A 25,809-nucleotide genomic window follows, 5' to 3' on the forward strand; every position below is an offset into this window, starting at 1 on the left:
ACCCTTGTTTGCAAGTAATAAATAGGCCTTATAGCGCTTTACTGATCAATGAGGCCATCATCAATGTTACATTCATTATAATAATAATAATAATAATAATAATAATAATAATAATAATAATAATAATAATAATAATAATAATACATTTAATTTAGAGGCGCCTTTCAAGACGCCCAAGGTCACCTTACAGATCCTATAGTCATCATAAATCGTTTAAAAAAAACAAGACATTATGGAAAAAATAAATAAATAAACATAATAAATAATAAATAAATAAAACAAAAACAAGACAAAACAAAACAAAACAAACAATCAAAACAGTGATCAGTTAGACGTTGTTATATCCAACACTATTCGATTAAGTGATACTTTTCTTTCTGCGTTATCTTTATTACATATTTGTAACCATGTACCAGTTTCGAAACCGTAAGCCAGTTTGTTTATTTTACTTAATTACATATTTAAATAATATAAACTAGAATTTAAGCTCTACACAAGTCACACCAACAGGCATCAAACAAAAGGGAAATGCATTAGGATATGAATGTGTGAACTGATATATCCAACATTAGGAAGGGCCGAAGCTGTTGCAGGCGGTCGCAGTTTAATTAGATTAGATAAGTAAAATTGTTTTTGCTTTTATCCGTTTTTTTATTAAATGTTATGCATCGTAAAGGAATTAGGTGTTTGTATTTTATCTTAGAATATAATTTTTTTCTTCACCATGTTTTCTGAACAGGGCTTTGCTGAACAATAACTCAACTGAAACAATTGAGTAGTAGTACAGTACTCTGAATTGGAAAATGCTTAAAATATTCATTCTAAATGTATGAACGTGTCCCTGTGTTGGTTCTTGTAAGCTATGTAACAACTTGAAATGTTGTTACTAAAATAACCTTCAATTTTACATCTGGACACAACAATATATTTTGACATTTAATCACCCTTTTAAGAAAGTTATTTTCCAAGTTAACCAATTCAACTTTCAAAGTTTGGATCATCAAAGACTAAAGTATACTAAAGAATGATTAGGCTTATAGGACCAAGCTAAAGGTCAATTACTAAATCTCGTGTGTTAAGACTTTTAAGAAGCTTTTCTAAGCATACTTAAAAGTTAGAATGTCTAGCCCTTTCTTAATCATGACTCACAGGCCTATACCCTACAGCCCATAGCTACAGCACCGCGCAGTCATGCAGTCCACTCGCCCCCATATACATTAGCGCAATCGCGCCCCGCCCGTCAGTGCGAGACGCGAGAACGAGCCTCCCTGCCGCCTGTATCGATGAAGTTGTTTCAAAAATGGCGGATTTCCTGCCGTCCCGGTCCCTTTTATCGCTATGTTTTCCTAACTGTCTCCTCACGAGTAGCGAAGCGGAACAAGTACGAAAATCGAAGGAAATAGACAAGTGTCTCAACCGAGACAAGACGTATGTGAAGCGCCTGGTGAAGATTCTGCTGCTCGGAGCGGGCGAGAGTGGCAAGTCCACTTTCCTCAAGCAGATGCGCATCATCCACGGACAAGACTTCGATCAGAGGGCCAAGGAGGAGTTCAGAGGAACCATTTTTAGCAACGTGATAAAAGGTAAAGTCGAACCCTGCACGGCTCACTGTCTTATCAAGTCGTTTGGTAGTATTTATACGTGATTGTGTATATTGGGTAAGGGGCAAGTGGACAGTTAGCTCGGGAGTAGGAAGTTGCTAGCCGTGCTAGCCGTCTCACCATGACGCCGCAGCGCCGAGTGGAGGAGCACTTTCTCACTTTTCGCCCCAGCCGGGCGTCGGGCTGTAGCGCGCAGAGCTAGCCGACTAGCCGCTGAGAAACGCCCATGTTATTTGTGCTTGTCTGCCCGTGGGACCCAGTAAGATTGTTCAGCTTCAGCACAAACACCGTTCATTCTTTTGTGCGAAACTCGAAGCTTTGTTGGTAATAGTCAATGTTTAAATCGCAATTTTCACAAGGATCTGAGGGGTTTTCCCTAAAACTACAATCACACTAAAAGAGTCATGTTGTATTTACGTTGTTTTACCACCTTAGCATTGTGTCTTAAGACCCAGTTTTGCATAAACTAAGTGTAAAATGTTTTCTAACTAATTGTCCACCACACGCCCAATAGCGCAATGATTCAAAGGGATAATTACTGTTATCAATTCATTTACTGGTTTAGTCAGTAGCTGTCCTCCTGTGAGGACATTTATGATGTCCTAATGCACATCTTGAAGTTTGACTGAATGTTAATTATAGACACGATTATTTGTTGTACCCATTAACAGTTTGGGCTCCTTGGCAACCGGCACACATATTGCATGCATACTACAATACAATAGACAAATATAAACCAAAGGGTGTTTTCACATTGAGACTTGGACCCATGTAAAGGAGCAGGCCCTCTCTCTTCCGACCATTGGCCATTAGGACCAGTTTTAAGATCTCTCCATTGGTAAGCTAAACAAAGAGATGCCAGCCTATTCTTGTTTTTCTCCTGAACACAATTTATCCCCCTTGGTCATATGATCTGTAATTACAGCCTTCGTTGGTTTTGGTGGATGTCTATAGTTATTAATACCATTTAGCTTAATATTATTTAATTAAAAGCTGGTTGATGCGCTAAAACACCTGCAGCGGAAACACACGATGTCTTCTTGATGATGAAACGACAGAAAAGGCAAAAACACCCAATTGTATTTTCCTCAGGATATCTTAAAGACATAATCGCTCTTTTGCCTGGGTGTGTTCAAGGTCGAGTTAATTTTCTACATACAAAGTAATGCATGTAGTCCTACAACTAGCCGTGTGTGTGTGTGTGTGTGTGTGTGTGTGTGTGTGTGTGTGTGTGTGTGTGTGTGTGTGTGTGTGTGTGTGTGTGTGTGTGTGTGTGTGTGTGTGTGTGTGTGTGTGTGTGTGTGGGCCGAGGCTCCAGATCACACAGAATGCCACTGTCTAGAGAGTTCCGCCACGGTGCCACAATGACCCCCTGCTCCTCCCTCCAGGTGTCCGTGTGTTGGTGGACGCCCGGGAGAAGCTCCACATCCCTTGGAGCGACCCGGCCAACCAGCGGCACGGGAGCACCATGATGGCCTTCGACACCCGCTCGGCCATGACCAGCGGCCACGGCACGGTGGAGACCAAGGTGTTCCAGCACTACCTTCCCTCCATCAGAGCCCTCTGGGCCGACGCCGCCATCCAGCAGGCCTACGACCGGCGCAGAGAGTTCCAGCTGGTACGTGTGGACCATGCATACCAAACGACAAGTGGGGCCATACAGTACGGTCCCTCTTGTTTTGGGATCTACAAGAGATGACCTTAGAAAGCGGAACCCTCGCTACGACGAGACCCGTCTCCGTGGCCGTCGTCTTTGTCTGCCCTCCATTGTTCTATTTGGACCTGAAAGGGGAACGGGTGTGACGTTACTGGGTTACCACCAGTAGGGGTGTGACGTTACTGGGTTACCACCAGTAGGGATGACGGCATTCGGGGCTTTCTAAATGACAACAGAATCACGCCTTTAAACACGGTATCGGGTTTTGTCGTTCTGCGGCCGGGTTTCACTAAGCCGAGCAGGGGTTTGTCACGTCAACGCTTGCTCAGCGGGTGACAGGGTGACCATATAAGCCTGTGAGAGGTAGTTGCATGCAATAGCATATGGTTAACCCAGGGAGGGAGTCAGTTAATGGAAGGGGTGATAGGTTTGGTTGTTGATTACAGCAGAAAACGTGTCCTGGTTTAGTTACACATAAATAAATACATCTCGCATAGATTTTACTTACATGCATTATTCATTTGTAGAGTGCAGTGTTATAATGTTCAGTGTACATGATAAATGCATTTGAATGCGCCACAAACCACGGCGTTTGTGAGAAATGTAAACCTCTCTGGAGCCCATTAACCGCTGGCCAGACGACCCCGTATCCAAACTAGGGATGCACCGAAAGGAAAGTTCTTGGCCGAAACCGAAACCGAATATACTGAAACTGTTGGCCGACAGCGAAACCGAATACCGAATGTGGCTGTTTTTCCTTCATTTCATCATTCATTTGAACGGGTGCGCTCGGCTCTTTCTTCACCTCCGTGTATCATCATTTAGTTGTCTACAAACTTACGTTCGGCTCTTTTTAAATCTCTCTTTTGATGAAGTACACCCGGCTCAGTTCACACCAGTTGCTTTTTTTTTCTCACATCATCAAAAATAGAAATGTTCGGTATTTTTCTTCTGCCTTTTTACGCCTTCGGCCGAAACCGCAAATAATGTTTTGGGCCATTTTCGGCGTTGCATCCCTAATCCAAACACACCATGGCCAATGCATACCCTGTCGGGTTCTGTGCCACTGTATTAGTCAAGTCGAAGTGCCTCCGATAAGTCGACGTCCGGAAAAGAACTGGACCAGATTTAGAAAAACATCACAAACTGGCTGTAGGAGACTGGATAATACATAGGATGTTTTTATCTGAATTAGTCTATGCTAATGATAAAATGAGTACTGTGTTGAAGTTCATAGAACACATTCTAAGAAGTTGAAAACAAAAGTAAGATTTTAGGTTCACAGGCGCTTTACCATCACATGCATGTGCTTGACCAGGGAAACTCTTCTCTATTCCTTAGGGGGAGTCGGTCAAGTATTTCCTGGACAATTTGGAAAAGCTTGGCAAGTCGGTAAGTTTCATCTGCCCGAACCACAAGGCCTTGAATGCCTTGTTTTAGATCACGTAGTGATATCTTGTTCCTTTAATGCCGATCTGTCCCCCACAATAGCACCTGTGTGGTCTCTTTGCGTGAATAGAGCTGGTCCTGTCTTTGAACAATGTTCAAACCCCCTAACCTATTGGTGGGCTGTGCGGAGATAGTTAGGTGCTTGAAGTAAAGGGGAACCCACGAGAGGCCATTCTGAATTCAAAATGAGGCTCAGCAAAACCTGCACACTGCAGCTTTAACAGCCTGAGAATGTTACGTTGATTTGGAATGATCAATGTTTAGATGGCATGATGGAAGCTCTCCATTTACACTTTAAACCGCTGCAACTGTAGCATAAATGAAGAAAGAAATACTCTATTTATATATTTATATTCTCATATACCCTCCCAACTCGCTTCATCTACTTTCTCTCTCATTCTGCCTGTCCCCTTTAGGACTACCTTCCCAGCCAGCAAGACATCCTCTTGGCCAGGAAACCCACGAAAGGCATCCACGAGTACGACTTTGAGATCAAGAACGTGCCCTTCAAGATGGTGGACGTGGGGGGGCAGCGCTCTGAGCGCCGGCGCTGGTTTGAGTGCTTTGACTCGGTGACCTCCATCCTGTTCCTGGTGTCGTCCTCCGAGTACGACCAGGTGAGGCCTGGTTACCGATATAGATGGGTGATCAATGCTTTTCATCTGCATGAATGTTGTTTTGTTGGTTTATCCGAGCTGAAATCCCTAAAATATCCCCAAGATGACTGTGAATGTTGTGACGAATGAGTGACTTCAGACATGGTGGGCTGGTGTCTTCACATTGCTGGTGTAATCGGTCCAGGTACTGCAGACATTGATACTGACGTTGTGTTTGGTAATTACCTACCCATTACACCCAGAGAGCAGCCGATGGTTGACGTCGAGCGTGGACAAATATCCTTTTACCGCCATCCATCTATGATGCTGACAAAAACGTGCATCCTTTATTTGATTTGTTATCCCAAAACCTTAAGTTACAGGTTAATAACAGTTTGGAGTCTATCCACATTTTTTTACAATATAATTGAAAAGCTGACCAAAGCAGTCAATGTGTCCTCCTGAATGTCTGATTTTGTTCTAATTTTTAGTAATAAACGAAGCCCAATATTTGAATTGGAATCCGATGCACCTCACCCTATAGGCGAGGAGGAGCAGTGAACCTCGCCTCCATTATCTCCTAGCGTGACACACACAATGCAGACGGCGTGTGTGTGTGTGTAACGCGTCCCCCCTCCCCCCAGGTGCTGATGACACACACAATGCAGACGGCGTGTGTGTGTGTGTAACGCGTCCCCCCCCCCCCCCAGGTGCTGATGACACACACAATGCAGACGGCGTGTGTGTGTGTGTGTAACGCGTCCCCCCCCCCCCCAGGTGCTGATGACACACACAATGCAGACGGCGTGTGTGTGTGTGTGTAACGCGTCTCCCCCCCCCCCCCCCAGGTGCTGATGACACACACAATGCAGACGGCGTGTGTGTGTGTGTGTAACGCGTCCCCCCCCCCCCCAGGTGCTGATGACACACACAATGCAGACGGCGTGTGTGTGTGTGTGTAACGCGTCTCCCCCCCCCCCCCCAGGTGCTGATGACACACACAATGCAGACGGCGTGTGTGTGTGTGTAACGCGTCTCCCCCCCCCCCCCCCCAGGTGCTGATGACACACACAATGCAGACGGCGTGTGTGTGTGTGTGTAACGCGTCCCCCCCCCCCCCCCCAGGTGCTGATGGAGGACCGGCAGACCAACCGTCTGAGCGAGTCGCTCAACATCTTCGAGACGATCGTGAACAACCGCGTGTTCAGCAACGTCTCCATCATCCTCTTCCTCAACAAGTTCGACCTGCTGGAGCGCAAGGTGGCGGCGCGCGTGTCGATCCGGGACTACTTCCCCGAGTTCTCGGGCGACCCGGGCAGCCTGGCCGACGTGCAGCGCTTCCTGGTCGACTGCTTCCGGGGCAAGCGGCGCGAGCAGCCGCCGGCGCAGCAGGCCCAGAAGCCCCTGTACCACCACTTCACCACGGCCATCAACACGGAGAACATCCGCCTGGTGTTCCGCGACGTCAAGGACACCATCCTCCACGACAACCTCAAGCAGCTGATGCTGCAGTGAAGAGGGGGGCAGAGGGGAGACCCTATGGACCGCGGAGAGCGGAGGAGGACCACGGGAGGTCTGAGGTCAGCCTGCACGTCTGCCGGGTGTTCTTGGAGAAGCGTCTCTGCCGGTCACCCCCACTGCCACGCCGTCGCTCCCTCTGAACTCTGACAGAAAGGGTGTCTAGGTACACGCCACTACCGATCCCCCCTGCCCCCCCGCTCTCCTCCACCTGCTCACTGTGACGTTGAACATAACCTTCCTGGGGGATCGATCCCTCGCTCCCCACTGTTCTTTAAAACCACTGTAAAAGCTTCCTCTGATGCCTCTCAACCTGCTCCCGGCCCGCCATGACGTTCTTTCTGGGGCCTTTCTGCGAGGCGTCGGTGCGGCTTCGTATTATCCCTCTGGTTCAAACACGCGTCATGTGGTCAGAGAGGGGGGATTGGATGCAGAAGTGTTACGGTCCGACGAGAGGCATGTAGCGCAGGATCGGTCCAGTTGTCGTATGATTGTGAATTGGCCTTTTGTGAAAGTAACTTTTTAGGGGAGTAAAATGAATTTTTTATTTTTTAAAACCACTTCTGTACCTTCCATCGGCACTTTGATCACACGATTTGGCTGTGAGGCAGCAGAGATTCTCCTGAAGGCGCTGTGTCGAGGCGCATGAGAGCCATGTAGATGATGTGATGATGATGTTTGTTAACATCGCTCAAAAACTTAAGACAGTTTTACTTCTAGGTTTCAACCTTTTTTTTTTTCTTCTTTAAAACCTAAATGGATAGATTTGTTTGCACGTCATTTTGTTATATTAACAGGTCTATAAAAATACGTAGCTATGAGTCCATCTTTAACTTATGTATTTCTTGTGGGTGTTCATACTTATGATTGTGACTGTAGATTATACTGTTGCTGTTTGACCATGGAGGTGTTTGTGAGAGGCTAAACAAACGAGCGAGCTTGTAGCAGTCCGGCACGTTCAATGTCGACGTAGAGATGTCTTTATTGGCTGCTCACGCTGGCTACGAAGAGGGAACGGTGAACGCTAATTCTCAGGGCACGTTTTGACCACTTTGTGTTGTTTGTGACGACATTAACGCAAACAAATTAGAGGTTTGATTGAACCTCTTTTCCTCCAAAAAAGACCCCTGTTTTGTCACCCGACGGCCACGCCTCTCCTGTGTATAGCTCATCCTGGTGACCATTGAAAAGAAACAGCGTGTCTTCTTGCCTTTCCTTCCACACGGCCTGGGGGATGGGCTCTGCCTTTGTTCCTCTGATGATGCCCTGGCTGGTCGCCGGCCCTTAAGTTTCCCATATTGGGTGAACGGCTGGTGAACAGGAGGCCCGGTTCCCCGTCCTTACCAAGTGCCCTCTCCTCGGCACAGCTTTGAAACCAAAAGGGATCAAGCTGGTGGCTCTGAACATGTGTGAGCTGAACGTTGTGCTTGTACAAACACCATTGGCTTGTGTGCATGTTATCACTCAGCCCCTTATGTATTTTCCACTCACGACTCTTCTGTCGTTGACAGGGACCAATGTCAGTCCAAGGTGTAATACAACACCTTTTTTATAATCGTTTTCTCGTCCCCGTCGGTGTGCAATGAAGCCTCAGCGCCCGCTTGCAGTATTCTCTAACCGTCAGTCTCGTGTATTCTCTCTGACCGTTAGTCTCTCTGTGTGCACATGAGAGCTGTTTGAATGCCACACTCTGTGTCTTGTTCCGTACAAATCATAAACCAAGTGTGGGCCTGGGCACAGAGGCCTTTTGTACCGACCCAGAGGACGAGTGCACGCCCGTAGCCGCCTTCGTTGGGAGGTTTGGCTCGGGCCGGAACGCAAGCTACGGTCGCATGCATGACCCCGCTGCGGAGCCCCGAGGATGTAACATGTCTCAGCAGAGTGTTCCTGCGGACCTTGTGACCGACCTGGTCCGTGTAGAACAGACGGCTGTTAAGGGGAGGAAACGCATTCATCCACGGCATCAGTGAGCACACTTGGCAGCATGTCCTCCCATGCGAACGGGATGAGGAACGTATCCTATTGCGAGTCCTGGTACCTTGTATTACCTGATTCTGAATGGGATGTTGAGCCTCAGGAGTAGGTGTTGGATGTCAGGTTCTTATTGAATCAGGATAAGGTGTGGCCTCTCCATCCTTGGGCTCCAGTGTTAAGTAGAGCCAAAGCCGTACGCGTCGGTGACCAACACATTGTTTAACGAGAAGTGCCACCACCCAAGACACGCGTTTTCTTCTGAATGTGTTTTATTCTGGGTACCCCTGCCTTTTCGTCCTCTGTACTGATAAATGCCATTTTACTGTACTGTGCTCTAAAGTGTTCATATTTGCGATTCCATTGGTGTCCAGTAGCTATAGTGCCACTCAACTTCCCTACCTAGCAGGCCACCGTATTGATTTCCAGCAATGTTTGATGCTTCAGAAGCGGTTGTTTTTCTTCACAATGACAGAGGGCCAAAATGCTAATAAGAGTTGAGAGTTGCTCTATTTTCATTGGAAAAGTGTGCGAAAACGCAACCATTTCAACCTGCAGGCGACCGTTATTTATTAGAATTTAAAGTGGCAGCAACCGGTGATTTGAGAAAGGATGTCACAACTGGCCCAACTCTTTTAACGCTGCCTTTTTAAATTGACTGGAAAAGGAACTTATGTAAATCTCAACCATTGTGTCCACTACAAATCCACCTGATGTTCTCTAAACAAATAGTGACATTCTGAAGCAATAGCTGGATGAATATCACTGATGATTTACAAGATGCTAAAATACTTATTTTGAAAAACAACTGCTAAGTGGATCTGGATATTCAGACTTCTGAAGGAAGAGAATTCTGTTCCTTGCACTCATGAGTGTGTTGCTTGCGGCCAGAGAGGGCTGTTGTTGGATCCATGTAGAGCCCATCATTATAATATTAAATGGTTTGGACATTAGGCGAAGACTCAAAACATAGTGCATCCAATGTTTGAAATGCATGTTCGACCCTAACACTGAAACATTCAGACTGATCTGAAAGAATGCTCTTCTCTCGACAAGCAAAATACAGGCGTTGAAATAGCTTTTGACGGTTGTAATCCAAGCCTGGTGCCTTCAACTAGAGCGACAGTCGTGCAATAAAACATCAATTTGTGTGGCGGTTGTATTCGGATGATATAAAGTGAATTTAACTGTATGGTGGTTGCGCACTTTCAACTCCACGCCTATTTATTTACCATGAGTAATTGTTATTGATCTACACTGAGATGTGTATCATGCTAACCCCTTACCAGTCCCCAGGCAGTAGGGCTTTGCTTTCTCTGTCGACCAGTACCGCGAAACAGAAGAATGCCTCAAGTTATTAAAATTGTCTGTCAATGTGATTAATCATTAATCATGTTTCAACTTGAGCCTTTTACTCGCCCAGTTTGAATCAACACCGGAGTTTCTGTAATAATTGTTTGGCCACTGAGTACAAGCTATGCAACACTAGTCCACGATGGTATAATATGTGCATATTGTAAAATGGATATACTAAAATGATCGGTGTTGATATATGTTGCCAATATTTTGGCCTAATGTAATCAACTCATTTTAATCAAGTAGCAGAGAAAAAAGAACCAATCTGCCAATTACGTTTTCAAGTGCCACTTGTTACAAGCTATGCCTTTTTTTTACAATCTTTTAAAAAGATTTTATACACTAGGTTTTTTTTCATGGGCAATATGAGTCTGATAAAGAATGCAAATATTCCTTGTCGTTTGCTTCTGGTTTGATAACTTTGTTTCACTGTACATTCTAACTTATCCTGTTTTCCCAGTTAGTCTCAATAAAAACAAAGTACAAAAAGTCATGGTTTGTGTATTTAAATGCTGTTGCGTTTACTGTGTTCATTAAAATAATGATGAATCGATACACAAAGTAGGGGCAAAGCAGAGTGTACAATAAGAAGGCCAAACATCTGACGGTGGTTTGGTAGTTGGTCTTCAGTAATGTGGACCGGTCAGATTCTGGATGTGAATTCCTGTCTCTTGACAGTGGACCTGCTTATCTCTGCTGTACAACGGCAGCCTACACCCAAACACACATATTTGTTGTTGGCAAAATACTCATCTTGCTCGGCCTTTGTTAACGTTATTGCACATATCTAATATATCTACCTTTTCTTTTGTCTATCTATACAACACAATGTTACTCCAAAGTCCCCTCACATTATATGATGAATAAGAAAGATGAACAGTAGCACCAATAGAGTTGCATATCCAAAGTAGATGTTTGGTAGGAATCGACTGTACATGTGCTCGTGTGTTACCTGCCAGCGCCATTGCCAGACGAAGTTCGTCTTTCAGAAGTGTGAGAACGTCGATCACTCCCTTCTCTCCCTAAAACAAACATTCAAACAGCAAACAGCAGCGGTAAATGTGTGTTTTATTGTTACCAGTTATTCCTGATAAGAAGGAATTCCCCGGACGTCAACCTGAGAGTTATATTCCAAAAGAACCTGTTTAAAAACACAACAAGGACACGGGCCGCTCGGGGAGAGCATCCACAAAGCGAGCTGCCGGGTCACATTCTGTGTCTCTCAGCAGGTCATTACGAGACTCCCACCTGACCCCCCCTGCCTCACCTCACACGCCAGCCCCCAGAGGATCGGCCTTCCCACGAACACCGCCCTGGCCCCTAAAGCCAGCGCCTTCAGGACGTCCGTGCCCCTCCTCACGCCTCCGTCCAGGTACACCTCACAGCAGCCCCGCACGGCCTGCACCACCTCCTCCAACGCGTCCAACTGTTGTGTACACCCCACACACCAAGGCTATCCTCACCACCATCTGACCGCACAACAGCTCCTCCTCCAGCCAGACACCCAGGGGCTGATTATGGTTCAGCGTCGTCGCAACGCAAGGAACCATAACTGAGCCTTAAGTCAAGGATAGGAGTAGCATGCACTCGATGCATTATGCCTTCAAAATAATGCTGAAACCTCTGTGTCCTCATGTCATACTTGATGTGCTGCGTTGTGTGTACTGTGTTGTGTGTACTGCGTTGTGTGTGCTGTGTTGTGTGTACTGCGTTGTGTGTACTGCGTTGTGTGTGCTGTGTTGTGTGTACTGCGTTGTGTGTACTGCGTTGTGTGTACTGTGTTGTGTGTACTGTGTAACAACAAGACTTGAACGGACCGTTGCGGACACACCGTCCAGCTGTCTGCCGCCGTGGTTGGACACCAGTATGCCGTCGACTCCATGGGACAAAGCCTGCTTGGCGTCTTCACCTTCACACACGCGCACGCACACGCACACACACACACACACACACACACACACACACACACACAGAGAAAGGTCAGATATATTTGGACAGGTTTCCAAATTATTTCTTCGGTTTGAGAAGCAGGCAGTGGAAGATGCGTGCTGTGTGTTTGCGTCTACCAGTTAATATTCCTTTGACCACCACTGGAAGTCTCGTGTGTTCTTTAAGCCAGGCAATGTCATCCCAAGAAAGGGTTGGGTCTATCGCCTTGGCAACATAGACAGCCAGTCCACTGTCGTTGCCATAGCTACCCTCCGAGAAGGCCAAGGATTCTGTTGAGAAATTAGACATACTACACACAAACCAACAAATATAACATGAGTACTACTACAATATCTACCTATTACAGAGTGCCTCTTATTGGAATTATATCAAAGCATTGTTTCCTCCACCTAAAAAAGGAATGCTTGAAAAAACTAATGTTCAGGTATATTATGAATACATTATTTTAAATATGATATGACAATAACACAGTGGCACCATATCCATATACTTCAACTTGAAATTGTACTCCTCCTTTGAGTGTTTTGGTTCCTACCTGAGGTGTGGTTCCTACCTGAGGTGCGAGGGAAGCTTGAAGCGGTTGCGCACATCATCCCACCTCTTTCCAAGGTAGGGCGTGTCCACGGTAACGAAAATGGCCTTGTAGCCCGCCTCCTCTGCGCGGCGAACCAGGGACAGCGTCAGCTCCCGGTCCTTGTAGATGTAAAGCTGCATCCACAGCACGCCTCCATCGCTCGCCACGCTCACTTCCTCTATGGTGGACGTGGCCCAGGAGCTCAGCATCATCCCCGTTTGAGCTTGTTTACATGCTGAGAAGAAACACAAAGACGTTACAGGAAGTATCTCCTGCAAGGCCATCAGGCATGGTTATTCATGATCACCGTAAAGGGACAATACAGTCATTCTCCTAGGCATAGATTACTGTCAAGAATGAGGTAGAAGTAACAGCTGTCTGCTGACTGTGAAACGGTCAAACCTGGGATGGTTTGGAGGAGAGCATTCCACCTTATATATGAATATGCTTTAAAGGTGACATATTATACCACCAGGTGTGAGTGTGATTACACAGACACTCAAAGCCCAACATATATTCCTACGGTTGCACCCCTAATCGGTCTAACGTTGTTCCTCCGTCGGCCCTCTCTGTGTGAGCTTGGCCCCGCCGGCCCCTACCTCTGGCCGTGGCGGTCTCTCCGTCTGGGTGGGCCATCCGCTGCATGGCCGTGGCGGCCGCACACAGAGGCGCGCTGAGCGGCTGGCCGAGGACGGAGCAGGACGTGTCCACCTCGGAGACGTCCCGCAGCACCCGCGGCCGCAGACGCCACCTGGGGACGTCATCAACAGAAAACGTCTTTGAACCAACCGGAATAAACGAACAAATCGGTTTGTTTATGACAAACTGCGGTCATAAACAAGCACGGATCACGCACTTGCTCGCTTGGAAAATTGCAAAGAATGCAGACATCATAATTATAGTTTCCTACATGGCGGCACTTTGTGCGTTGACGTTACATCAGTCGCCGCCATTCCAGCGCTCACTGCACACGTTTGTTGATCAAGCGGGCATGTTTTACCATGAAGTCATAAGGTCAGTATGGCCTCGATACTGCTGGTTCACCTAAGGTCAAAGGTTGGGAACCATTTGTATGTTTGTGGGTTAGTGTGTGTATGTCACAATTGAAGTTGTGTTTGTTTTGCCCCTAGGGGATGTGCTTTACCAGAGTTTAGTACTTGGTATATTGGTGTATATATATATTATTGTTCATGTGGTGTAGTTAGAGCTAGGCCATATTTAGAAGCACAACTGGTATCTGTGGCAGTCGCAGGCCTGTAGTACTCCTGTCCAATCAGGCTAATCTGCACCTCTGTCCTTAATTCTGGGTTTTACTCAATAGTGATCATCTGGGTTCAGACCAGTGTCTTCCATCTAACTATAGGTATCCTTGGGCCAGAAATAAAATGAAAGTTGGCATGGTTTGACATTAATCATGTGAAATCTCTCCCCATGGAACATTTCTTCCTCTTTACCATGTCCAACTCAGTCCCAGTGGTCTGCTTGACCCTGGGAAGGGTATTTATGCTGTGATAAGGGGGGTTTCCTATCTGTTTTGACATTAGAGTTTTGGCCTGGATGTTTGTACTCCCTCAGAGTACGGCAGTGGGTACAGTGGTTCCCCTGGCGCCCTGTTCTCATTATTATACTCTCATTAAATCCCTCAGACATCCCCCAGGGCCTCCTTTGGCTCTGAGGCGAGGAGGAGTGGACAGCGCGGAGGGTTTGAAGGGCCGTGGCTGAAGTCAGCCATGGCGAGAGAGATCCAGTACAATACACTGTGGGTGAAGTGGACATGGCTGCAGGGCTGCAGGACACTTAAAGGAACCTGCACAGCAGAGAGGTCAGCAGATTGGCATGGCCTCAGTGTCGGACTCTGTGGCTACAGCGGCTGTGCAAATGCAAGAACTATCTTAACACCTTTTAATAAGAGAGAGGAAGGGAGTCAACACTTCGCCCAAGAAGAATGTACACAAATTCCTTTTCAATTGTTGCAATATGAACTCTTTAAGATAGGAAAGGCAATGCTTTGTCCAATCAATGCAAGGTACAGCCTTTCCTACCTTTAAATGTAAGATTGGTTTAGAGTTTTCTATTCTAATTGTATAGTTATGATTGATAATCCTCCATCAGTTAGACACCAGATTGGCTCCTTGTCAGAGGCAGTCGAGGGTGTAGCCGGAGCTGACCTGTGCCTCCAGTGCTCTGTACCTGTTGAAGGCAGCTGTGTTGTCCTCTAGTGTCTGCTGCTGGTCCGCCCCGGAGCGGTAGTAGTCGTAGACCGCCTTAGGGAGGATCCTCTTAGCGTCCACCTCGTAGTCACTCACACAAACGCGATGCTCGGACATCTCGGACACACTTGTAGGAACCTAACTACCTAACTACTACTACAGACACCTGAGCTACGGCCACGAGCTCTGCTGTGTGCGTGAGTAAGGGGGACCGACTGGGGGGAAAGGGGTGAACCAATGGTGGCCTCTTTAATCATTAAACTGCTGGCTTTGACCTTTACCCTGTTCGCCTCCGTGTGTCCACACCACCCCCACATGTACCCATACTGTATGTGTGTAAACGGTGTGTATTCAACAAATCATACAAGGTTTGCCGTTTCATTTATATAATGATTATTGTTATTGTATATTATATTATTATATATTATTGGTGTAAGCCTGTAGTATACTTTAATGTACCCCCCCCCCCTACTTTCTATCAGATGAATGCCCTTCGGGTCAGCCTTCCTCATCAATGAGTTCAACCGTCAATGAATTGAGAATATCTGCATCTGTTCAAAGGGTTGTAGTGGAGCTGTTGAGTGAACGGCGGTTGTAAGGACATTCGACTTGAGATGAAAAACAAATGTTCACTCAGTACAGCAGTCTTTTATTTGAATTGATAAATTAATTCAAATAAAATATTTTATGGAAATGATGTATCCTTTTAATCTCAGAGTATATTTATTTAAGATTCAAGATGTTGTATTTACCAAACATTTGCGACATAGTGCAGGGGAATAATTTAAGAGCAGAAATAATGTGAAAAATAGATAACATAAATGATCAATATAATATAAACCATAAACGATACCACACACTCATCCCAACACAATCATGTTGAGATCCAACAGCAGGAGGCCAACGGTAACGACCGAACGTAGTGGATGCTGTCCATTTAAAGCTTCATTATTTCACAGTAAACTAAAGATCAAAATGTACATCGACTCGAAAACTAGGCTAGCCTATTGGAAAGCTGTTATAACTGGTTCGTAACTACATAACCGGGGGATATTGAGCCAGAATTGGTAAACATGTGTCATACACAAACCTCTTATCTGGTTCCATGGTATGGTAGGCAGAGCTCCAATCTACCACCTTGTCGCAACTTGTATAGGCAGTGTAATTACTGCATATCAAGATATTTGTCAATTCTGTTGTATTTGTATATTTCTTGGTTTGATGACAGTTAGTCTCAAAGGGCTTATCAGGCCACATTTATTTTTTGTCTTGAAGATAAAAAGTAAACATAGCAGTAGCCTAAAACTCAAATCATAGCTAAAGAAAATCTGTAGGCCTTATCAGTTTGACGAAGACAGACGCCTCATGCAACTATAACATACCATGTAAACAAAGCTGCTCGTCAAAACTCACTTTATTTAAAACACTTATCTGGATCAAATTAGCATACTGCTGTAAAGAATAATGACCTGTCTGCTCCCGTTAGAGTTCTTGCATGAACCATTTCAATGCTGATCTGAGATGCTTATTTCCAGAACTTGTTCTCACCGGTAATCGGATATTGCATATTTGATACCAACATAGGTTTGCAGAGGACTACATACAGTACAATATGCACACTGAAGGCATGATGCCACCATAGGTTTGCAGAGGACTACATACAGTACAATATGCACACTGAAGGCATGATGCCACCATGGGTTTGCAGAGGACTACATACAGTACAATATGCACACTGAAGGCATGATGCCACCATGGGTTTGCAGAGGACTACATACAGTACAATATGCATACTGAAGGCATGATGCCAACATAGGTTTGCAGAGGACTACATACAGTACAATATGCACACTGAAGGCATGATGCCACCATAGGTTTGCAGAGGACTACATACAGTACAATATGCATACTGAAGGCATGATGCCAACATAGGTTTGCAGAGGACTACATACAGTACAATATGCACACTGAAGGCATGATGCCACCATAGGTTTGCAGAGGACTACATACAGTACAATATGCACACTGAAGGCATGATGCCAACATAGGTTTGCAGAGGACTACATACAGTACAATATGCACACTGAAGGCATGATGCCACCATAGGTTTGCAGAGGACTATATACAGTATGTACACTGAATAGGTTTGCAAAGGACTATATACAAAATGAACACTGAAGGCCTGAAGCAACCATAGGTTTGCCGAGAACTATATACAGTATGTACACTGAATAGGTTTACAGAGGACTATATACAATTTGCACACTGAAGGCCTGATGCCACCATGTTTGCAGAGAACTATATACAGTATGTACTGAATAGCTTAGCAGAGGACTATATACAATATGCACAATGAAGGCCTGGTCCCACCATAGGTTTGCAGAGAACTATATACAGTACACTTGAAAGGGGTGGGGGGAGGTTGTGAGGGTCTGCAACCAGTGTCCATCTCAAGGGAAATACATATAGGCTAGTGGAATGAATAGAAGTTGCTTACCTCTAGCATGGCTAGCTTCACACAGTTGTTCATATGAACTCTTGCTCGCTTGTGTTTTTTTTATCCGTTCTGACAGAATGTGTCATTCCTCTTACGTCAGGTCTGTGTCCACGAACTATCACACGCACTTGTTTTAAAAAGTATTCAAGGAAAGCAAAAAATTGCATTGGCATACCCACAGCTAGTTAGCCAAGCCTGAACCAAACTCTGGAAAAACTTCTCTTGTAGGCTCTGTCCTTTTCTCTTGCTTGTTGGGTTATGTTCACTTCTGGCTTTTCTGCTCCAAGTTCTTTTACTTGCAATTTTTCTGCAAATGTTCTTCTTTCGAAGGGATTCATAAGCAAACACTTAACTGAATTTGGGGCTAGCTGAACTCACAGGTAAACAGTGGTAGTGTCAAACCAAATTTGTACCGGCTGCCAAATTTGTAAAGAGGATCCATCCTCGAATGAACGAGCTTGAAGGTTTGCGAATGTTCGTGAACCATTCACGTCATTCGAGGATGGATCATCTGTTGCCACTAGGCAGGTTTGGAATGGATTACGTATGGATGACGCGCCCGGTACAAATTTGGCCGCCGGTACAAATTTGGCATGACAGTTGCTGTACTCAAACAACGAAAATAGTAACGAGAGAGGGAGCTCCCGATTCCCACTGTCTCATCATGGACTTCAAAACTCCCTCTCTCGTTACTAACTGTGGATGTTGCCAAGCTGTCACTCCGATCGAGACAGGCCAATAGAGACGTGTCTTACATCTTTCGGCGTAGGTCCCGCCCACGAGATTCAGCTCAACAGCAAGCAAAGCTTTTGGATTTGCAAACAAAACTTTTGAATTTGCAAACAAAACTATTGGATTCCCATTAATAATTTTTTTATCAAATTAATTTATCTTGCAATAAAACAATTTTTGATTGCAGTGTCGATAGTTTTGCTCTCAAACCTATTATTTTTGATTGCATAATAAAGACACAAATCTACCTCCATAGCGGGGCAGTATGTACATTGTTAAATACATGAATAGGCTTGAATTTAGTAGTAATATGGAGGTTTCATATTTTTACGAAATGGATTATGTGAACATTGCAGAATAACAATCATGTATATTAAATGTATTGCAGGAGTTTAGCTTGACATTAACCAAGTTAAAGGACCATTAAATGAACCGCAAAAAACATGTATAGTCAATTAGGGATTTTAATATAAAAACAAAAACACTTGACAGAAGCTTAATACAATTTGTAAAGGAAAGCAGAGGAAAACATTTCCCCAAATGAATCTTTTTAAAATGTCACCACCATTCCGAAAGCAAGTGAAGAGGTTTGTGTAAAAGCAGTCCTCCCTGACCAGCTCTGTCCCTGACTCTAAACCCTGACTCTCAACCCTAACGCTGAACCCTCTGAGGGCAGGAAGACGCGCCTTCCGTGTAAAGGTTCGAACCACAGAGAAGGAAGAAAAGAGGAAGCAGAGAGTAGTGAAGTAGTGAGGTTAGTGACAGACGTGAGGGAAAGGCGTGTGGAAGCACACGGTTAGATGGGGGGGGGGTCAAGAAGATCACTCCCACTGGAGGTCAGTGATCCATCAGCCTCAGACTGCTGAGCTCAGCAGGTCTTCTGGAGGACGAGGCTCAGATGAACTGAGGAGACGGGACCAGCAGGATGTCAGGATCAGGGCGGGTTTAGCTCAGGTGGGTCTACCCCCGACCAAACAGGATCAGGTGAGGTTCAGCTCAGGTGTGTCTGCCCGGACCAAACAAGGACATTGATTAGGTTCAATATGCAAAAGAAGCAACATTATCTGAACCAAATATAAGTCATTAAGGAGCAGGCAGGCTTTAGGGCGCCTTGCTCAAGGACGCATCACTATTCTGAGGACTTGAACCCGGCACCATTGGTTTGAGAGTTGAACCCCCAACCCCCTACCTAGTCCACTATGTCCAGATAATGCACATTTATGAGGAATCCTTGATGGTAGAGTCCTGGTGGTCCTCAGGATTTGCCTTCCAGATGTACGGCTTCTCCATCAGTCCTCCAGATTCCTGGTCTGGTTACAAACATAATTTGTCTCTAATGTAAGGTAACAAACACAGGAGTAGTTGGGCTCTAATGCAAGGTAACAAACACAGGAGTAGTTTGCTCTAATATCAGTTAACAAACACAGTAGTAGTTTGTCTCTAATGTAAGGTCACAAACACAGGAGTAGTTGGGCTCTAATGCAAGGTAACAAACACAGTAGTAGTTGGGCTCTAATGTAAGGTTACAAACACAGTAGTAGTTGGGCTCGAATGTAAGGTAACAAACACAGTAGTAGTTTGTCTCTAATGCAAGGAAACAAACAGGAGTAGTTGGTCTCTAATGCAAGGTAACAAACACAGTAGTAGTTGGTCTCTAATGTAAGGAAACAAACAGGAGTAGTTGGTCTCTAATGTAAGGTAACAAACACAGTAGTAGTTGGTCTCTAATGTAAGGAAACAAACAGGAGTAGTTGGGCTCTAATGGCGCTTAACAAAGTAGCAGCTGTAGTTTGTCTGGTAAACAACCACAGTAGTATGCCGTAACTTGTACTGGACAAACTAATCATGCGTTACAACAAGTCCACTCTGTTTATTTTATGCAAACTTACGAGGATCCTGGTTGGTGTGATGTCGTCCTCCAGAGTCTTGGCTCCTCCATCAGCTCTCCTCAGCGAGAGTCCTGGTCTGGAACAAACAGCGCAAGTCCGGCCCCAACGTCTGGAAACAAATATGTAGTTTGTCTTATTTTAAAGCCCTTTGTTTCCACTTTGTTAGGTCAATACAAACTTCCAATCCTTGTTGGTAGAGTGATGGTCATCCTCCAGATTCACGGCTCCCCTACCAGCTCCCCTCCGCGCCAGAAACACGTTCTAGTAAGAAAACACAGCGGTAGTAGGTTAACACTTGTCAAAGGAACAGCTGTATTTTGCCCTTTAAGTCAACCATATAAGTAAATACAAACTTACGAGGAATCCTTGTTGGTTGATTCCTAGTCGTCCTCCAGCGTCTCAGCTCCTCCAGCAGCTCTCCTCAGACAGAGTCCTGGTCTGGAACAAACAGCGGAAGTCTTGCTTCAACATGTGGTAAAACAGATGTAGTTGTCTGGTATATATGGTACAAACGCCGGTAGTTTGTGGTAGCAGTATTCTACGAGAAGTGGCAGTGAGTGTGATGATCACTTCAGAGTCAAGCTCCATCTACCCCACGACAGACGTCATTCAGCAGGCAGGGCCTCCACCAGCTCCTCCACAAGGCAGGGCCTTCAGCACGACTACTCCATCAGCTCCTTCCGCACGGCTCCTCCATCAGCTCCTTCCGCACGGCTCCTCCATCAGCGCCTTCAGCCATGGAATCCTGGTCTGGTTTCAAACACAGTTGGTCTCAGCAGTAAATCACCTGGGGACACAACACACCCCACCTCCTGCATCTGAGGTTCACTTGTAAAATGGAAGACAAATTTAAACACTTAAATTAGACAACGTCTGCAGATTGTCGCGTTCAGTAATTCATCCACTACGGTCGTAGCAGCACTAGTAACAATAATGGCTCATATGACTCTTGCATAACCCCCGTATGAATTAACTCACAGCTTGGCACAGATTTAAAGTCATAAGATGATCAAAACCAGACCTAAACTACCATGGATTTTAGTGTTTCAGATGAGCTTGGTGATGGTTACCCTCTGGTCCGGTGCTGCAGGCCCCTGGTCTCCAGCCTCAGTCTCCGGTCCACCCTGGCACCACAAGCCTCCGGTCCCCAGACTCTCAGCCTCGCCTTTCAGCTACAGCAGCAGGATTATATCAGCATTTGCCCAACTATAAACTTATTTGACTCATCCGAAACCGAGTTACACAATTAATTGCACTATTATTTCATAACTCAAGGCCAGAAAAGACTTGAGACCAGACATGAGCATCCCGTTTTCGGGAATGAAGACCGAGCAGTCCACAAGTTTAAAGAAGTGGTTCAGGCCATGCATTGAAACTGACCTGAGAAGACTCTACTCACACAGAGCACTGACCTGTTCTGGAGGACTTCTGACCGGAGGTGGAGGTCTGGCTCTGGGTGAGGAGGTGGAGGTCTGGCTCTGGGTGAGGAGGTGGAAGTCTGGCTCTGGCTGAGCAGGTGGAGGTCTGGCTCTGGTGGAGGAGGCAGACACCTTGGGACAAACTACATGTTACCTTTTTAACCTTGTACAGTTCTAGAGTATCTTCTACTGTATCATGTGGGAATGACGGCCATTGTTTTAGCTTTGATATTATCCAGTTGGTAACTCTGCACCAAAGTCGTTGTTTAACGTCATTCCATTGGGTAGGGTTTAACTTCTGTGGCAATTAATGATAGCAGATAATTAGAACGTACAAAAGCTGAAGTAACAAAGAACACTAAGCAGTATCGATATTAAATCAAATATACTCAGCCATATTCAGGTGCTGGGTTCCGTTGAAGAAATGTCAAATTATCTTCCACCTTGAAATGATTTTCAGCCTTCCGATGTCAAAAATGGGCCCGCAAGTAGAACGCTGTTTTGAACGCAGTGAGAGTCCCGCAACGTCGCCGTGGTTAAAAGTACGGCGCAACCATCGGAATTATCAACATATTGTACGACGTATGTCTCAGTATGTATTTAATATCAAACTTTAGTTGTTTAAGATAGGGGGCAACAATTCCCAATGGAAACCGACTACAACGTTCTATGCTAACCATTGGGACTAAATCAAGTGACCGCACTCAGAACCTTCCACGGCGGGAAGCACAAACCGTCCGACTGGAATACGAACATTCCGGCCGGAACCAACCAAAGAAAAAACAGAACCAGCGCCTCACCTTGAGCTGAACGGAGGAAGATCCTGAAGTCCAGCGATGGTCTTCATTAAAATACAGCCAACAGACTTACCTTGAGGAGATCTGTTTGTTGCTGTTGGTCATTAATACAATTAAATGTACCTTTACATTATTATGCACCCAGTGTGTACAAGTTATATCACTCAAAACCATACGAAGAACCAAACTACCATGTACGTCCCACAACAACTTTAAACCTAAAATCCAGGAATCATTCAATACAAATCCGTGTCTACATTTTACAATTATCTAGATTATTCAGGGTACAAACCATACAGAGCAAATCTAAACGTTGAGCTCACAGAGAGCCGACCATAGCCCTGCAACGTCACCCTGACCGCCTCATCACCAACAGCAAATCATGCCAGCCAACACTGCCCATAATAAAAAGAAGCCCAATTCCTGAACTATCCAACCATCGTCATGGCTTAAAGATTTACAGACTTCACATTACATTGTGTTCTAAATCACCTTAGTCTGCTCCATCGTTACTTATAAAACTCTACATCTCCATCACTAGAGTGTTGCATCCTACTCATGGGGGTGTGGTCTGAGTGAGCAGAGATGCATGCTGGGATACAGTGCTGTCTGATGTCTTCAGTTCCATAGACGCGCCCCTCAGGAGAAACCAAGTGTTTGAGAATCTGTCGTGACATCAGTTACATGAGCTGGAATATCCTTCTAGATGGCGCCAGGATTCTCAGAGGAGAAAGGCCAAGAGGAAGATGTGTGGGTTCTTCCTCGCAGCCAGTGGAACACAACAACGGACTTCATCAGAGTACCATGGAACACTTTGAAACATCCTCCTCTTTACACCTTGAAGCCCCAGTGAAGGTTTCCTTACCGCCTCAACTGAAGAGCACAACTTCAGCTCGAAGAGCGCACTAGCTGGAGTTCCCCGATTGGTTCTGATTTAAGGGAACCAATTGTTCAGCTAGTCCTGTCCGAAACAATTACAGTTCAGCCTGAGAAGACGTGCAACTGAGAGCAAGACAAGATCCACAGGGCTCTCCATCAATCCAGCCAGGTAGGAAGATCCGCCTCATTACAGGTCTGAAGGTCATCTTGAACATCCATTGAGGTCCCTTTCCAACTTCAGAGTCTCCTTGTGGAATGCCTTTAGGTGTCCATCCTCCATTGATCCTGATTGGTGTAGTCCTAGTTTGAAGTCGCTGATCTGAACACGCCGCTTGCATCCTTTTACACTTGAGTTGGATACTCTCCTTCCTGCCCAGTGTGTTGGATCTCGCTCCGGAGTGTCACTCAGGGCTCTTCATGTCTACTGGAGGCCCTCAAGTAAACATGTGGCCGTCCAGCAGGTATGATTTAGTTGATCATTCCAATATCCCACACCAATCACACAGACCCAACATTATCACTGTCAAAGCAAGCCGGACACACACACATAGGACCCAGGACAGGCACGTAGAACCCCATGCCAGGTGTGACACACACACACACACACACACACACACACACACACACACACACACACACACACACACACACACACACACACACACACACACACACACACACACACACACACACACACACACACACACACACACACCATAAAAGGCCAAACAATCATGCAGGGTAAAAACCTCATAGCAAATAAAATTCCATCATCCACCCCCAGCTCTCCTGCCAGGGCACCCAGAACAGAACAACCAATGTCTCCAGAGACGTAAATTATGTACACCATTCTTCAGTGGCGTCCCACATTGGTGATGGATTATGCTTGGCGTCTCCAAAATGTGTCCCAGGTTGATTCAACATCTCTGAAGTCATGTCTTTGTAGTCCAGTGGTTTCCTGAATGAGGGGCCTTCACAGATGCAAACGGTGCAGCTTTAGTCAGCCTGAGGACAGAAAGGAGGTCATCTGTTCAGAAGACCACCCAGTGGAGGGGTGCGGCTCTTGAGGAGCAGGATCCATATGGGATGGCCCCAAATAAGACCTTCTTGGAAATGAAACTGTTCCTGAGGAGTCACGATGCCTGGAGGAGACTGTTGAATGTGTTCCATGGTTCTCTGCGTCAGACTGACATTGTGTTTTAGTCATTGAGATGAGGAGCCCCCTCATCTCCCCCTGGTGTTTCTCCTTCTGAATCCCTGTCTCCATCTTAAAGAACATTCCAGTCCATGTCACTGACGTCACGACAGTTTCTCAAACACTCGGTTTCCCCTGAGGGGGCGTGTCTACAGACCTGTAGACTCGAGACAGCTCTGTATCCCAGTATGCACCTCTGCTCACTCAGACCACAACCTCATCAGTAGAGAAACACTCATGTGATGAAGATGCAGAGCTCAGGAGAGTAGCTGGAAAGAAGACTGAAGATATTAGAACCCAACCCATTACTCCAGCTTACGACAATAACTTGGAGCCTGTAACCATTTTAACAAACCATTAAAACCAACATAAACCAAACACCTAAGTAACCCATGAACCAATAAAACATCCTTAATACTCAGATAAACCTTCAGGTAACAGATTAACTCACCAGGAGGCCAAAATACATCAATGTGCCCAAGAGTAATGAGAAACTTATGACTTACAGTTTGCAGTTCATCTTCATGGTTAAGTTGGGATACTCACAGAACTGCAGTTAAATATCCATGATAGACCTTTGAAGGAAGGAACAGTTTACTCATGGTCCAAATTTCAAATGAGTTAAACCACCACAATCCCCGATTTCCTTCACACATCAGTGATTTATATTCAACATACAAGTCACGTCAGTTGTCCTTTCCCACACAATTCTACTCACATCAGGTTCAGATGAGATGCTCCTCTTTACTTCAAAAAGTCTTTAACCTGTGAAACTGGAAGAGATGTAAAATAAGTCACAACAGAGGACTTATTTCAAAACAGTACACAAACAAATGTCCTGTCCGGTTCCCTTTTAAGTGAAACGCACCAGATGCAACCAATTAACTAATTAAGAAAACCACCTGGCAGACGAGCTGCGGCAGGTGAGGTAATTAGCAAAACTCAATGCAGGTTCGGCACCCTGTGGTCTTCTTGGTAACAGTGAGAGGCTATTTCAGCTCTGTGTTTGATCTTAAATGACCTCCCTCATTTTAATTAAAGGGATGAGTCTGATTTGACTGGTTAAGATTCAAAAGCCTTCATTCAATTCACACACACACACACACACACACACACACACACACACACACACACACACACACACACACACACACACACACACACACACACACACACACACACACACACACACACACACACACACACACACACACACACGTAGATACGCACACACCATAGTTACACACCATATAGATACACACCATAAAGATAAACACACCAAATAGACACACTGTGGCAACCCGGTCCTCGATGTCGCCGGGTTCCACACATAAACCACGCTTGGCAGTGAGGGTTAAAGCCTCATTCGGCATTTATTGCATATATCTGAGACACTACATTACACTCACGGTCTCTACAGGGCCTCCGTGGGCCTCCAGCCGCTCGTGGACCCGAGCGCTGCCTCCTCCTTCCTCGCTCCCGTTCCTGATCTCCCCAATGTGAGTCCTCGTGCTCCTTTT

At 45.5% G+C, this 25,809-nt stretch overlaps 2 protein-coding genes and 2 long non-coding RNA genes across 5 annotated transcripts; 1 reads left to right on the plus strand and 3 right to left on the minus strand.

Moving 5' to 3' along the window:
* The first annotated feature begins 1,024 nt into the window (after window positions 1–1,024).
* On the plus strand, window positions 1,025–10,970 carry LOC130401400 (guanine nucleotide-binding protein subunit alpha-13-like). Its single transcript, XM_056605127.1, has 5 exons — window positions 1,025–1,583; window positions 2,990–3,219; window positions 4,600–4,650; window positions 5,124–5,324; window positions 6,429–10,970. Exons 1-5 carry the CDS (start codon window positions 1,301–1,303, stop codon window positions 6,816–6,818), a joined length of 1,155 nt encoding a protein of 384 aa, XP_056461102.1. The 5' UTR covers window positions 1,025–1,300; the 3' UTR covers window positions 6,819–10,970.
* hao1 (hydroxyacid oxidase (glycolate oxidase) 1) lies at window positions 10,612–15,121 on the minus strand. Its single transcript, XM_056605176.1, has 8 exons — window positions 14,863–15,121; window positions 13,272–13,423; window positions 12,652–12,907; window positions 12,215–12,387; window positions 11,966–12,057; window positions 11,416–11,574; window positions 11,101–11,170; window positions 10,612–10,859 (listed from the first exon to the last, which is right to left on the minus strand). The coding sequence occupies exons 1-8, from the start codon at window positions 14,997–14,999 to the stop codon at window positions 10,792–10,794; spliced, it is 1,107 nt and encodes a 368-aa protein (XP_056461151.1). The 5' UTR covers window positions 15,000–15,121; the 3' UTR covers window positions 10,612–10,791.
* A 2,862-nt stretch (window positions 15,122–17,983) lies between these two features.
* On the minus strand, window positions 17,984–23,746 carry LOC130401717 (uncharacterized). 2 transcript variants are annotated; one of them, XR_008903871.1, is made up of 8 exons: window positions 21,413–23,746; window positions 21,071–21,172; window positions 20,593–20,750; window positions 20,358–20,438; window positions 20,179–20,261; window positions 20,001–20,076; window positions 19,301–19,421; window positions 17,984–19,117 (listed from the first exon to the last, which is right to left on the minus strand). It is a non-coding gene; the product is annotated as an uncharacterized LOC130401717 (long non-coding RNA). The 2 variants fall into 2 exon arrangements; XR_008903870.1 differs by having other exon boundaries at window positions 20,001–20,261.
* Window positions 23,747–23,748: 2 nt separating this feature from the next.
* On the minus strand, window positions 23,749–25,788 carry LOC130401726 (uncharacterized). The gene is made up of 3 exons (XR_008903872.1): window positions 25,699–25,788; window positions 25,008–25,062; window positions 23,749–24,864 (listed from the first exon to the last, which is right to left on the minus strand). It is a non-coding gene; the product is annotated as an uncharacterized LOC130401726 (long non-coding RNA).
* Between the last annotated feature and the right edge of the window lie 21 nt (window positions 25,789–25,809).

The sequence above is a fragment of the Gadus chalcogrammus genome, chromosome 2 (assembly GCF_026213295.1).
Source record: "Gadus chalcogrammus isolate NIFS_2021 chromosome 2, NIFS_Gcha_1.0, whole genome shotgun sequence".
Lineage (NCBI taxonomy): Eukaryota > Metazoa > Chordata > Actinopteri > Gadiformes > Gadidae > Gadus > Gadus chalcogrammus.